Below are 15,816 nucleotides of genomic sequence, written 5' to 3'. Positions count from 1 at the left end.
AATTCCTTCAAGGCTACTTGGCAATGATCTGTGTGCTAGCTTACAACGCTGACAGATGTAAACATGAATCACGTATAGGTTTACAAGTATTTGTTTTTTTTACGTGTTTATACATCACGACAACAGGTTTGAAATAAGTAGCCAACATTCAGAGTTTTTCTTTTTTATGCTTTGACTTGCAAGCATTGGGTAACAAAAGTACCACTGCAAAATAGGGGCTTTAGTATATATTGAACAATTCAGCAAAAAAAGAGGTTTTAAGCTCGTGAAGGGAAAATGAAGCCTCATGAAACACTTTCTGTGAATCAATACTTAACTATCGGGAAATTAATGTCCTCAAGTAGTGATTTTATACTTAAATATCTGGGATATAATGTTCGGACTCTTAAAAAAAAGTGAAAATAAATCCCTGGCATTGAATGACTTAACATTAACATTTAATGCATTGATATACGTTTTTTTTTCTGCTTGAGTGTCATACTGCATTTGAACGCACCACATGCACTGCATGTATTGGTAGTGGCTGGTGCTAACCTGGAGACTTGTAGTATAACATAATTGAGTGGCAAATTTTTTTTAGCGTTCTTAATCAGCCATTTTTTCTTTTTTTTTTTTTTTAATGTCAGCATGTGTTTGGCAGTAGCCCTGCAATAAGGAGCCAAGCTAGCCACTCTTCAAAATAAAAGCCCACTACTGCAAACGCATTCTCGGGAATGCGTTGTTTGGCGTGTTTATTTTGAAGTTGACCTTCAAGACACAACGTTGTGTGTGTGTGTGTGAAAAATAAATTAATTTTCGTATAGTAAAATGATTAAACGCAATAGCACGTCTTCATTGGGGACAGCGTAATACTGCCTCCGGTGGCCAAAGCGGGAACACAAGGAGGAACAGCACAAAGAAATAGAACGTAGCAATAAATCATCACACCCTAATTATTTGCATATTTTATACATTATTATGTTTTGCCTTTGTGAAATTAAACTGCATTGAGACCTATGTAGAAACTATGTGTTCTACATTCCAAACGATTCAATAAGTGCTACTTAAGATTCCAGAATATTTTACCATATACGCTGACCATTCATCACCATGATTGACACCAGCTGCACTTTTCTAAAAGACTTGTTTGACAGACGAGCCGATGCTCAGAACAACGGAAAGAAAAAAAAAAAAGTCTTAGGAAGAGAATTGGAGATTTACAGCTATTTGGAAAAGAAAGGCAGTTTTGTCTCCAGTAATTGAAAGCCTATTGGCGCGAGATCAGCCGCTGGATTTTGGCCACTGACGAATATTAAAATACCTTCATGAAGCCCATGGAAATGGAGGAACTCTCATGTAAAACGCTTGTCGCTCCATAATGTTTAATGTCATATTTTGGTGAAATATCTATAAAGGAAGATGGCGGCCTATTAAGACAAAACACTAAAAACTAGCCGTCCAGATTGTGGAGCTGAAATGTATCTTTTGTTGATGTGGCGGCACCTATCCGGAATCAAACGCGCGGCATCGTGTCAGCGGTGCGCAGCTTGATCCGCACGTGGCTCAGCTGGACTTTAATGAGCGTGCGAAAACCTCGGCCTGATTCGCTTGCCCAACACGTCGAGAAATTTGGCTCGGGTTGGAAGAACTGCTGGAGGTGGTCTAAAACACTGCTTCTCAACCGATTTTTTTTCTCTCTCTCAATGGGGTACCCACTGTGAATTCATTTTTCCGCCAAGTAATGAGCGCAGAGAATTTGGGGAGGGACTTCAAACAGGGTATCATTTATCAAACTTTGGAACTGCCGTATATCAAATGTTTTGAGTAAAGACAAATGATAAACAATTTCCACCAAAGGCGTCATACGTCAAAATAATTATTATTATTATTTGTGTTCCAGTCAGTTTGTTCTTCATTTGAAAAGATTACTATTACTGTCCTGTCGCAGCAATAAAATAATTAAAAAAAAAAAGTATGGATGTTTAATAAAGACTTTTAGCTTTTAACTAATACTTTTGACACACATTATAAGACCTACATACTGCAATATATCATTTTCCTTCAATTTCAAGAAAAGAATGGCAATTATTTAGTCTGATTTCTTCTTGTTGATCGTAAAACTGCTCCATGAGAGCAACCGATTCTAGTATCGTCTGCCATTGTGAGTATCGAGACCTTAAAAACAGACCAGGTATCGATACTTGACTATTAAAAAGTATTGAATTCGGTTTGCAAATACCAACAGAATCTCTGTTAAAATCTCCCATATACTCTGAAATGCCTTCACGTAGCCCTAGGGGTACTCGTACACCCATTCGAGAATCGCCGGTCAAATAAATTTGTTAAGCAATGCTAGTAAAAAAAAAAATAAAAAATACCCTCTCTAGATTGAGTTGTGTGTAGGTGTACAACCCAGTCGCTCCAGTTCGCTCAATGAATTCTTGCCATTGTTGTTGTCTGCGCTTTTGTGCGACACAGACACCATTATTTAGTGGACTGGACGCCTCTCTTTCAGGCTTCACTTTCTCCAGCACTCCCAGGCCATTGAAATGAAGCAAGAATCGCAAAGTTTCTTCATATCGAGTGCATTAAAAAGGAATTAACGAGACTTCAGGTTTCGCCCACGTGTCAGGGCCGAGATGGATGGCCGTGACCCCCTCCCGAGCGGACGAGAGCCTTTGGCAGCGACGTGTGAAGTGACGTGCCCTCGTCTTTTGTTTGGGGGGGGATTAGTGTCGTGGCAACGCCGGTCGCCCGGGGAGCCCGGTTTCCCAGAGAGAGCGGGACCTCGACAACTTCCAAGTTTGTTTGTTTTTTTTCCCCTTATCCTGGACCGAGTAGGATTGAACTAAGGATGCTCATGATTTCAATCATCTCTAAAAACATATGGGTGAAAACAGTGCTTCTCAATTATATTTCGCCAAGCCCCCCTAAGAAAGAATAAAATGCCAAACGACTGCAATTAATAAACGTGTCAAATGGAATACCGTACCGTGTTCTCTAACTGGCGTACGATTAATTTAACCAGCTGGAGACATCATAATTTATACATGATCCTCTCAATTTTAGAAATCTTCTCTGTGTGAACAAGGATGGACTCAGATGTTGGTTCGGCCTGCTTGCTTCTTTTATTGGAAATAATGCTGTAACAACCTCAGCCTACACAAGTTGTTAGCTGCAACTCAGAAATGGCCTCAAAAAGGCCAACCGACGTCGGCCCCTTAGCTCGTCCCATTACCATAATGACAGAAAATATAAAAATGCACATCTGAGTGTCAAAACTCAATTTATGAACCTGACGGATCAATCTTCCTCAAATGATGTCCAAAAAAAAAAAAATTGTTACCGATTAAAACATGACAATATGGCAAACATGACAATATTCATGTTGTAACCCTGAGTTAAGAATGTGCTTCTGTATGTGAATGTGTGGGCTGTCCCTGAATGCGCCCTACTTTGCAAAAAAGTCACCCCACTCCCGTTCTTTTTTTTTTTTTTCTTCCTCCTCCATGAGTAGGCGACATTAGCTTGGCAAGCAGCTAAAGCCACCGCTGCTAATGGAGCATGTGACTCCAAACTAAGGCTCTTTTGTTTGGACAATTGAACCCAAAACATGGGAAGAGGCACGCATGGGAACTAATGGACATTTTTTAATTTATTAATAAGGGGAGTCTTGGAAATTATACAGTGGTGCATTGAGAGAATCGAATTCAATGTGACCACACATGTCATTTAAATCTTCTCTATAGAAATGAATGGAAATGTGATGTCATTCATTTGTTCCAAGCAGGTACAATGAGAATTTCATTTGCTAAAATAGAGCTTCAAAATAAAATATCTTACACATTTGTGATGGGAACTTACCATTTAGCGCTTAGTACTGTAGCAAATCATTGTACAGGCCAGCTCCCCTGGTTCTCCTCCAGAACAGAACCTTAAAACAAAACGGGTTAGAATTATGCTGCGGTATCGCATATACAACAATTTTGATTAAATTCCCTTTTGATAAACAATATTTCTAGATGATTTTACAACATAATGTACCAGGTTTACCGACTAAATTGACATTGTTTTTTGTAAATTGATAAAACTAATTGCAGTAATGTTTTTTTAAACATTTACAAATCACAATAACACAAATTATTTTAAACTGAAAACAATAGGTAAATGGGGAAGCGATTAAATTACGAGAAAAATATTTGTACATAAAATCATTGGACTCACTACAAGCAGAAATAGTTTGAATTCGACATTCGTTATAAATAAACATGGAGTAATACATTTACGTGTTGTAAAGTCATAAAAAACAAAAACGTAATTTGTTCTTACCCGATGATTTGGTGAGAAATTTCTGGGATTTAAAAACCATGCATAACCCAAAGGATATTTTACGTGAAATGTTTGCATAATCCGCAGGTGAGACAAATCTACATCAATCTAAAGACCTTTGCGACCTGAAAAAATGACGTAAGAGAAATTCTTCGTGCCTGCCAATCAAATGGTTAGCAATCAGTCACGCGGACTGTCACGTGACATAAACAAGGACATTTTGGAACGACGCGGCAACAACAACAAAAATGAGTTTATACTCTACAAGTTGTGTTTTATTACTTACGAGCAGTTCGCGACTTTTGAACGGCCCCCATATTTTTATTCGGATTTCGCCTGACGAAAATTGAGCTGCTCCGCTTGCACCAATCAAATGATTTGTTGAAACGTTGCTATGGTAACCCGGAAGTAACTTCTGAAAACACATCGAAAGCGTTTATTAAACACTATTAATTCGGGTAAAAACTAACAAAACCCAGCGTGTTCATTGATACTGTAACAACCGAATTCCCGAAATCGTTGTCTGGCATTATCAAGCGAGCTAATAACGGCTCATTGACAAACTCTTATAATACATTTAAGAATGGACGCGAATTCGTTATCCTATTCGTTGGAGCTGGTTGCGGGTAGCGGGTGCATTTTGAACACGGAGCAAAGGGCAGCTCTACAAACGTCACTGATTATTTTGAAGAAAAACTATAAGTTCAATCGAGTGTTGTTTTGGGGCAAAATACTCGGTTTAAAGGTGCATTATTTCATCGCTCAGGGGAGGAGGGACGACGAGCTGAAGGACACGCAGCATTTCTACAGGTAACGTTCTCAATGAGAATTGAAATGCAATTTAAATGCAATTTTGGTCTCATTTATGATGGCTTGGTCTTCCAGTTTCAACTGCATCGAATGGTTCTTGATTCCCGCGACCACCACCGAAATGATCGAAGATGTATCCAAAACAGCTAAGGGCCGATTCGAAGGAGATCCATCATTTGTTTACGAGTCCAGACCAGCAGAAAGACCTGATCCATTAGCGGAGGAGTCAACAGTGAGTATCATTTTGAGTTATCGCATTTAAGATAAGAGATCGGTATTTCACATAGAAGTGATCATAGCCATATGTTAGAACATATTTTTCTGATTTTAAAACAAATACACTACAACAACTCACTATAATGAAACATTATGAACATCTGTTGCAGCAAGACAAATTGCGTCCCATCTCATTGGACAGGTCAGGATGTCCTCTACAAATTACACTTGGACTCCATAGAGTAGCTAGAATTAATCAAAAGGTTTAAGCCATTAACAAATGTCCGCTGCAGTGGTCATGCATGAATTTGCCTAGAAAGAGTCACTAAAGTATTTGTGAAAGCTTTTTTATATTTATCACAAAACAGATTTGGCTATGAATAATAGGGCCCTACCAATACAACTTTTCAATTTCAGACATGATATCGCTATTGATTTATTAGCGGTTCATTATTACTGCCCTTATTGCTCTATTATTGTTTTGTTTTATTGCCTACCTTATTATTTGCTCGTTTATGGAATATAGTCTGCTGGGGGAAGCGAACTATAAGAATTTCATTGTGTGGTATTACTATGCATATGATAATAAACTTCTTGAATCTATTGCTGCCTAGAGAACTGTGTGTTAATGATATCTATCTAATAAACAGGAATGATACGTGTTTATTTTTTTGTATGAAATGTTAGACGCTTGATCAAGTAATAATAATCTAAGAATGGACAATAGTCAGTAAAAGTAGGTATGAGGAAAATATGACCCATTTATTCCAAACATTTGGGTAACAACTTCATCCTCAAACACGAATTAATAAGAAAAATGAACGAGTGCTAATTTCAAAGATTTTGGATGTAGACAGATACAATCCAATCCGTTTTTTTGTCCGCTATCAGATATGCGATATTAACATTGTATTGGGACAGACATACACAAAGATAATGTATCTGGGGAAAAAAGAAAAGAAAAAAATTAAACACAACTCCATGGGAGAAAGTCATGTGTGGGTTTGGGGCTGCTTTGCTTCTTCAGGGCTTGGACACATTGCTATCATTAAGAAAATCCGTTCAAATTTCTGACAATTGAGTTGCACCACAGCGGAAAAAAAAACAAAAGCTGTTTGTAGCACTCTAGGAAAACATCCAATTGGTATATTAGCTTTAATATAGCAAATTCGGGCACATTTACATTGTTAACACCTTTTCAATTGAATGAAAACAAAACACACTTAGCTGTTCTTGTGTTCAGACCAAAGTGACAGAAGAGACGAGGCTGGCGGTGACGGTTCACCACATCAACGAGGAAGCTTCCGTGGTGCCGCGAGGCGCTTTCATCAACAGCACGCACGGCGTCGTCCAGATTAATCGCAGCTTTGGCGGTGAGCGTGGCGTCAAATCAACATTTTATGTGGACACAAAGATGCTTAGCGGGACGTCTGTCCTTCAGGTCTCTCTTACACTGAGGCGGGGAAACTTGAGAATTTTCTTCACTTTGCTCAGCCCAAGAACCTGAAGAAGAAGTCCTTGTTGGAGATGGCTGATTTGAACCCCGCTTTGGACTTTTTGGACCCGCTGAGTGAGGACATTCCAAAAGGTGACATCACGCTAAGAAATATTTTCAGTAGTCAAAACGTCTTCTATTGATTCTCACCGTCTTTACAATGGAACGTGAATTAAAAGTACAAACCTTTGTGTGTGCAGGATCATGGAGTCTTCAGTTTGAGAGCGCCAACAAAGTTTGCGTGATCCGCAGCCTGCTGTGGCCGGGTTTGACCTTCTACCACGTGCCCATGACGCCACTGCACGGATTCATCTACATCGGCTACGGGACCAAGAATTTGGACCTGCCTTTTATGCTTTAATCAACTTAACTTATATAGCTACCAACGGCCCAGTTGTTATAATTGACGTTTATCGCCGTCAATGGCATTGAATGAGTTGGAAAATAAAATGTGGCTTCCTGTATGACTAAGTGTGCGTCTATTCAATCTGAATGAGGATAAAAACAACGAATACAGAAGGAATCTTCATTATACCACTTTAGGGTCTTTTTGAAAATGACAAACAGAAAAAAATATATTTTTAGTGGCCTGGAGCAATGAGCAGAAATTACATTCATTTTTTTTCTTGAACTTGAATCCTTCCAAATTAGTAAATTCAGAGGAAAAAAATGGGAGTGGATGATCGTATCATTAGGATAATCATTAGGAATTGAATGTCTGGACTCATGACAAAAAAAAAAGTGAAAATACGTCTTTGGAATTGAATGAGTTAGTCAGCCTACCGTGTTTAGATGAGTGGGATTGATTAGAACATTTTGTTGTCAGGAAAACGTTTGGGTTGACTTCCCTTTTATTTTTATAACACTTCCTGCTGAATTTTCAAGCTCTAAATGGCAAAGCGGTCGGAATGCAATTGAAGAGCAAATTCTTCATTCTTCCGTTGCAGCCGCTGTTCCGTTGGCGTCGTTCAGTGTTTAAAGTAAAGCGGCTTGGGGCCATATCGCACGTTGTCCTTGAGCAGCGGGTTTCCGACATCAAAGCGTTTCTTGCACCATTTCAGCCCACGTTTGTAGATGGGCTTGACGGATTTAATCGACCAGCGGGTCAGGTATCTGCGCGTGGAACAGATGGGCTCTTTTACACAACGCGCATTAAAAAAAAAAAACTAAATGATGTCACCTGTTGAGTTGTGGTTTGGGCTTTGGAACGTGGCCCTCTCGGAGTTTGGGTCTGTGGTCGGGAAGCAAACCTTCAAACAAAACCATGAAAGGGTGACTGATTACAAACAGCCAGATAGCATCTTAGGACAGCGTTCTGAAACTTTTTTTTTTTCTATGAACCACCTGGATGTATTTTTTTGCGCTAAGTACCCCCAAAGCAACACAAAGCATTTTTGTATTAAAAATATATAAAGAAATATAATGAATTAATTAAAAAAAAAACACTCTCTCTGTCTCTTTACCAAAAGGTTGTGTCATGTTCCAATTGATTTGCTCTCAATTTGAAAAGAAAAAGGCTTTATATTCCTGTCATGGCATTTAAAAAACAAACAAACAAACAAACAAAAAAAACCAGATTTGCTCATACCTGTAGAAACCCTATTAAAACCTCACTTATTCTGCATTTGATCACCGTCATAGGCTATCACTAAATTACGGTAGTGCTATAGTTATGACGGTCTGTAATTCCAGAAACAAATGAAAAACACTTGGTAGCTAAAAATACAAAACATCGCAGCGTAATTAGAAATATTAACAACAAACACATACTACATTAAATATGAAGTAAACATCTGTGGACCCAGTAACGAGCTATGTGGAACACCACCACCATTTATCTAAAAGGATTCCTGTGTAAATATTAGTATGGAAAAACATCTCTAGGCCAAAAATAAAAAAACATAATGGAGATGATGGAGGCATCAGTACAGACCTGCTCTGTGAGCCATCTGCACACATGCGGCAATCTTGTAATGCTCTTCAGGACAAAGACCTGTAATTCTTTTGGGCAGCATCCCACCATCTGACCTGATGAACTGACTAAGCAGCAACACATCCTGTCCAGGAAACAAAGATTAAAAATAAATAAATAAATAAATCAATGTTTTTAGAAGTGACAGCTATTATTACCAATGATACAATTATAAATTACCGTGTAGTCGTATTTGTGCTGCAGGTTCCATCTATAGATCGGACACTTGGCGGTGGGGTTTGGAGGTTCAGGTGCGGCTGCCGCGTCTACTATTTTTCCTTCAATCTGACGGACATGATTTTTTTTCAAATTAATTTGGCACATTTGATCTCAATTGCAATATTTAACATTTTCAACTGCCTTAATTAGTTGTTCTTCACTTACTGTTTAAGATACTGTACATACGGTTTCCATTTTTGGTCTATTTCCACTTACATTTCAAGTAACAACATTTTCTGTATCAATCTTTAGAAATGCAATCCACAAATTATAGCGCATTGGATATTTGCTTACATTTTTGGCTCATGCAGTTTAAGGCATCAAGTGATATTTGCAATATTTATTCACAATTAGGCTAAGTACAAATAACTAATCATGAAATATGCATTTGGGGTATCTATACTCATAAATAATTTATTCTACTGCTACATATTGACTGTATGTTTGAGAAATAGATTTAAAAACTATAAACGCAAACCACCGTTTGCATGTAAAAAAATATATGGATTATACGTATGCGCTGCTGATGTCATTCGTAAATAGATGTTTGCACTTACGGTCACAGTTTTGCCCTCCCGCTTTTCCACGACTGTGAATACAAACAAGAAAAAAAAAATACACAAGATTGTACGTTAATATTCAGACCACATCGCGTTACTCAACGATTCTTAAAACTGCGTCAAAAGGGCTCACCTTGCCGGATTCCTCTCCTCTGACTAAACGAATGCGACAATTGCGGCATTTGTATCCTTTGCAGGGGATTTAAATGTTCGTTTATACCACAATTTAAAGTCCTAAATGAGCTCCAGACGGAACGCAAGAGACTGCGTGCAGCCATGTTGGATTTCTGACCTTGCTCGCTTCCGCTCACCAGATTAAAAACAGCGACTCGAGCGGCCTGGGTGTGTAACTGCAGCCACTGGGTCACATAAAAAGATCACTACCAAAATATTTCACCTTTTTAATAAATTGGAAACCAAATATTGGTACGTTGGAGTAACATTTAGTATATGTTGTGGGCCGGTAATGCTTATCAATGAAGACCTGCGCAGATTAGATGGCTAAAATCTAAATGTCAATCTAAATGTCTGCAATGTCATGTTGAGCCTGCAAAACCAAATAAAAAAAATATACGTCTTGAATTTGGAAAAAATATACTTTTTTTTCACTGGGTTCGGTGAATACACATACAGTATGAAACTGGTGGGCTCATTACCCACAAAAAAAACTATTGAATAGTTATTAACTATTCAATAGTTATTTGTACACAAATGGTGCTGCAATCCATGTAGACATGTAATATAATGCCGCACATTTTTATCCTGTAAGAATTGGCCTTTATACTACCCAAAGATGTTATCCCAAACCAACTATCTGATCTGTTGTAAGTTTCACTTCTAAAATGTCTCCAATGAGATAACTTTTGTTGTGATTTGCCACTCTATAAATAAAATGGACTTGACCTGAACTTTGACCCTCCCAAAATACAGGAATCCAATCAAGTTTCTCAAATTCATCCTCTCTTGGCTTTCAAGCAACTGCTTACACAGCCAAAACGGAAATTCCTTTTCAATCACAAGATTTATTGATACCTATAGAGACCTTTATCAGAAACACATCCCCCGGAAGGATGTGCAAGCTGGGTCAAGATGTAAATCCAGCTAATCTGTGATCACGGCTTTGAAGCGGAGCGCTGGCTCAAAATTGATCACAAGGGAGAAGAAAACAACGCGGAATCTGCGGAAAGGTTATTCTCGGAATAGTGTAAATATTCAAAATGCAAGAGCATATGTCTTCAATGACTGTTTCAATATTATGCGCGTGGGGAATAAATGCAAAAATTTATGGTGTCCTTTCTTTGTGTGTGCGTGTGTATTGCCTGTCTGGCTATACTTGCGAGAACCGCTTTAGGTTTTCTACAAACATGGTGAGGACATTTTGGACAAGTGAAGACATTTCGGACTTTCTGAGGGTCAACACTTGCTTTGAGAGTATAGGTTTGAACTAGGTTAGGGTTGAGGTGAGGATTAGACAATCATTTTTGATGGTTAAGGTTAGGGGTTAGGAAATGCATTATGTCAATGGATGTCCTCACAAGTGTAGCTAGACCAGCGCGCCTGTGTGTTTTCTGGAATCGAAAAACAAAGATGAGGTCAGACGGCTTGACTCACGTGAACGATATGGTCAACGGCGCTTGTGAAACAAGATGAGGCTCTGTTTTGCAAACCAAAAGATGCTGGTTGGCTCTTGAAAATCACTAGGGGAGGGGCGGGGAAAAAGTCGGTTTTGTTCTTGAGAACGCCGCGCTTTTTACCTTGTTTTCGTTTGCCGCTATCGGATCGCCCAATCCGCTTGCATTCAAGCCAGACGGCATTTGAACGACATGGACACAATTGCTTTCTTTATTTTCTTCTACACCTTTCATTTGCCTTTGACTTTTCATCTCAAAAGTTGAAAGAAAGAGAAAAAAAAAAACCCACAAACATTGAATGCATCACTGGCAATGAAACAAGACAGCTAACAGCGATAAAGGAGAACAAGGCTCTCCTGTCTTTAACTCACAATGGAAGCATGCGGGTAAGATCATCTTATCAAGAGTCTTTGTTTATTTGAACTTTAAATGTTACGATGACCACTGCAATTGAGAAGAATGGGGGCAGCAACCATATATTTACATAGTGTATTGGTCATTATATATATATATATATATATATATATATATATATATATATATATATATATATATATATACACAAAAAAAAAGCAGGCAGGCTGCTATCGATATTTTCGCACACCTTTTCCCGAAAATGTTGTAGTGGGAGATCCTTATTCTTATTTTTTTGTTTGACCCTTATGTGATATTTGGACCGTTTTTGGATCATTTTCTCCCATATCATTCTCGCAATATTTCAGCCAAGAGATGGCACACTCATGGTAGGGTTATAACTAAGTGATTGTGCCGTGTTAAAATTTGACATTTTGTCACCATCGTCCGGGTGAAATTTCAGCTCCCTAGTGTCTTTTTTTCAGCGCTTTCTCTTTGATGTAAATTCAAAGAATCGGACAAAATCGGGCAAACGTGATTTTTCAGTAAACTCCAACTGGGAGAGACAAATTTGAACTTCAAAGCGACAAAAAACAAGATTCACGACGCTACATTTGTTGCTAGCAAATGAGCACAATCCAGAACACGAGGGGAGGGGAAAAGAAACAACTTCCCGCTCCGTTCTTTTTGTCTCGCCGTCAGACGTCTTGACTCTGTCATTGTTACGCGACGAGCTAAATACAAACAGGCCACCAGAAAGGACATGCGGGCCGCGTGGGTTTCTCGGGGTTAATGGGCAAAACACGGGACAAATTCCTCAAAGTGTGAAGAGGCGCGCACAGAGATGCAAATGCCATTGTCTCATTTGCGTTGACGAGAGGCCCTGATAGATTAGACTCGGGCCGAAACAGAAGCGCCATTGTCTCCCGCCGTCGGCTCTTTTTTTTGGCCGTCGCCTTGAGGCCGTCTCATTCTTGGAGGGGAGTCCAAAATATCGCGTCGAAACTTGTGCGGCCACCTCCGCGCCCGCCTTTGATATTCAAATGAAACGCGGCCTCGTACAAACAGGCGGCGCGGCCAAAGTCAATGGGATAGGATTCCCCCCGGGACCAAAAACGTTTTGCTGACATTCTCGCGGCGAGAGACGGGGAACGACCCCGGCCGCGTTGCTCCGATGTCATGGTGGGAAGTTATTGCTTTGCGGAAAAGGTTAGCGTTTTCACCTCGCTTCCCGGGGCTCAGCGTGGAGCGAGCGGATGAGCTGAGAATCACCCAAAATCAATCGGCGGCCGGCCGCGTTCCCCCTTTATTGTCACGCCGCTCGTTTTGTTTGACCGCGGAGGTTTTTGGGGCGCGGAAAAGGCCCAGATGGCTCAGGCGTCTGTTGAGGGGCCCCCCGAACACGGTGTAGGGAGGGGGGGGCTGGCAGGACCGACGCTGCTGGGCATCACATGGATGGAAGAAACAACCCACTGCCGTGTCCATGTCAACAAATTCCATCGGGTTGCCACGTGTCCATTTTTTTTTTTTATTTACAAATGGACATTAGGGTGGCAAGTAAGATTGGGCCTATCCCAACTGACTTGGGGTAAACCATTCCTTCTCAAATAGTGAGGCGTGTGATGGGGAATTTGCGTTTGCGCTGGGTAGTGCAATTGCACATCGGTGGCACTAGGTGGTGCAGTGTGCAGGAGTTCTAATTTTTTTTCCCCCCAATCGCTGTCAACAACTTTATTTCTAACGAAACGGGGTTTTTTGACACATTGTTTCTCAATGTACATAAAAAAGAAAGAAAATCACCGAGTACTCCTTTTTTAGCGCGTATATTATGTTTTAGGACCATGGCAGGGAAGCAGGGTGAACCCACGCCAGGACAAAGACCCGGGATTGCTAGATTCGACCCTGGAAGATTTTGACACGCTATGCTAACCGCTAGCACACCACGCTGTTGTCGTTCGGAGGACGCGGATGGAGGCCGAGCCATTTTTGGAGGGAAGAATCCTAATCCGGCAAAGATCCGCCTCGTCCCAAAGCAGACGCGGGCCGATTCCCATGCGGATGGAATGCGAAGATTTGCTTGGCGACCTGATTGATGGTATGCAATTAAGGGCCCGGCTGTCACTAAGAGGCTTTGCTGCATGATTAACTGGTGAGGTCCGTTGCATCCAAAGAGGTCAACTGAACACAATTAGCCTATTTCAAGGGGATGACTCCGCTGGAAGGCGCCCGCCGCTCGGAGAAGGAGCAAAAAGGAGCGGACAAGTGGAAACAGGTTCGGCCCAGATCAAGGCCCGCCGCTCATGTGTCATCGTCTCCGTTCCGCGAAGGTGACAGGAATCTTTATTCAGCCGAGTATAAACACCCCCCTCCCCGCCCTTTTTTTTTTTTTTTTTTTTTTTTTTAGTCTTCTCAGCCACTAGTCTTCCCACACTAATCAGGACGCTGGCTTCTTCAGTAGATGCGTTGCTTTGAAGAGGCTCTTATCCTTATTCCCCCCCGGCCGGGCCCGACTCTCTCTTCCAAGCTCCCCCTGCCTCGCTCGCTCCCGCGTGAACACATTCCCCGCGTCAAGAAGGCCTCCGAATCCAATTTTCATGCAGGTTGCATTGCCAGTGATACAATGGCTCCCATAGCCCCAAAGAGGGCCTCTTCCAATGTTTTGAAACACTTCTTCAGACTTGCCCCCCCCCCCCCCCCGCCGCCGCGTCATGAGGTTTTTAGGGGGCGCTTAGGACATGTCCGCAGGAACACGTGTTGGGAGCGTTTGCGAGGATATTCGGTGTTTGGAGTGCAGACGGAGTAACGCACGGCTGAGAAAGCCAGTTTATCTTGTCACTATGTATGTAATATCAACAGCGGCCAGAGGCGGCGCCAAAAAACAGAGATCAAGCACAAACGTATGAACTGGTCAACTAAATCATCTCCAAAACGTTTTTTCGGGTGCAGCCCACGCGGCCCGGTACCGGTTGATCCCAGGGCCGGTACCGGTCCGCGGACAGGCTTTATAGGACACACTCATACATTTATTTGGCCTTGATTTGGGGGGAAAAATGCGTCTTGTATTTGGAGGATAACAAAAAAAGTCCAAGTTGGCTGCAGCAAGTTTTGCTGTGACCAACCAATTAGAAAACGGCAAAAAACTGAATGAAACTAGTAGAGTGCCAGTGAAAACTTTGAGACATCATTTGTTGGGACCAGTGTAAGCTCAGCAGTTTCCTCCCTTTCTGCCAGCACAGTTAAAATGGATTTTTGATTCATGTATATGTCAGCGAACGCGTTAGCTAACTCTATTCATGCCAGGCCAGTAAAAATGAACCAACGTTCATAGCCGCCAATGGCAGCGAATGAGTTTTTTTTACTTCATTAACCTGTTTTTTTTTTTTTCATTCACAGTTTTGATCGGTTTCCGGTTAAAAAGTGGGTTGCTAAAAACTCGGTTTGCTAGACCACCTGCAGGTAGCGTCTTCCTCCGCTTGAGTTGTGTTTGCGCGACCTTTCAAAGGGTCACCTCCCGCCACGGCGTCTCGGAACAAGTAAATCAACAGGAAAGCAAAAGGGGGGTTTGCGGGGGGCTCAGGTTTCAGCTCTTCTTTAGCGAAAGGCGGCGTTTCGCCGCTGTCATTTCCCAGCATGCACTACACTCTCTCCTTGTGTGGATGTTGCTATGGCGCCTGCCGCGGCATTTGGAGTCCTTCTACTTACACGTAATGGTTAAATGATGGCACACTTGTCACTTTTCCAATGGGAGTTCATTAGCTTCCACTCACATCCTTTTTCATTCCTGACGTACAAAAGCATTAGGATCAATGGAGAGGAGGGACGGACTGATTTGTGGGCGGGACCATTATTGGCCCATTGATATTCACCGTTTTAACAAATATTTTAACATATTAATATTAATATTTTAATATTTTATTTTATTTCCAGTGGTTTTCCTTTTTATTGAAAATGAACATTGGCTTCAAATATCAGTTATCTTCCTCTTTGACTACGAATAACCGGTACAGGTTATGGTCTTGGGAACAAACAAAACTATAGGTGTATTTCGACTAAAAGGTTACCCATGTCCCGAAACTCATTCACTGCCAATGACGACTTTAGACGTCAAATATCATTTCAACTGGAAAGTGATACAGGTGGAAAATGTGTTTTAACTGAACGAGTTCATTACATGAGCAAGGGTGGGCAACAAAATGGCTATTAGGTTGTAGAAATGAGTTCCCAGCAGGGGGCAGCGGTGAGTGCCAGGTG

General features: G+C 41.0%; 2 protein-coding genes across 2 annotated transcripts; one reads left to right on the top strand and one right to left on the bottom strand.

The window, feature by feature from the left end:
• Positions 1-4,587: 4,587 nt before the first annotated feature.
• rsph9 (radial spoke head component 9) lies at positions 4,588-7,293 on the top strand. The gene is made up of 5 exons (XM_088404100.1): positions 4,588-5,118; positions 5,194-5,350; positions 6,578-6,707; positions 6,776-6,922; positions 7,030-7,293. Exons 1-5 carry the CDS (start codon positions 4,892-4,894, stop codon positions 7,188-7,190), a joined length of 822 nt encoding a protein of 273 aa, XP_088260226.1. The 5' UTR covers positions 4,588-4,891; the 3' UTR covers positions 7,191-7,293.
• Positions 7,294-7,658: 365 nt separating this feature from the next.
• Positions 7,659-9,885, bottom strand: mrps18a (mitochondrial ribosomal protein S18A). The gene is made up of 6 exons (XM_088404101.1): positions 9,714-9,885; positions 9,578-9,609; positions 8,982-9,086; positions 8,763-8,886; positions 8,010-8,079; positions 7,659-7,942 (listed from the first exon to the last, which is right to left on the bottom strand). The coding sequence occupies exons 1-6, from the start codon at positions 9,856-9,858 to the stop codon at positions 7,798-7,800; spliced, it is 621 nt and encodes a 206-aa protein (XP_088260227.1). The 5' UTR covers positions 9,859-9,885; the 3' UTR covers positions 7,659-7,797.
• Positions 9,886-15,816: the final 5,931 nt, after the last annotated feature.

This window comes from Hippichthys cyanospilos, chromosome 20 (genome assembly GCF_059441005.1).
Source record: "Hippichthys cyanospilos isolate Australia breed blue-spotted pipefish chromosome 20, RoL_Hcya_1.0, whole genome shotgun sequence".
Taxonomy (NCBI): domain Eukaryota; kingdom Metazoa; phylum Chordata; class Actinopteri; order Syngnathiformes; family Syngnathidae; genus Hippichthys; species Hippichthys cyanospilos.
This window is presented reverse-complemented; position numbering and strand designations above follow the sequence as displayed.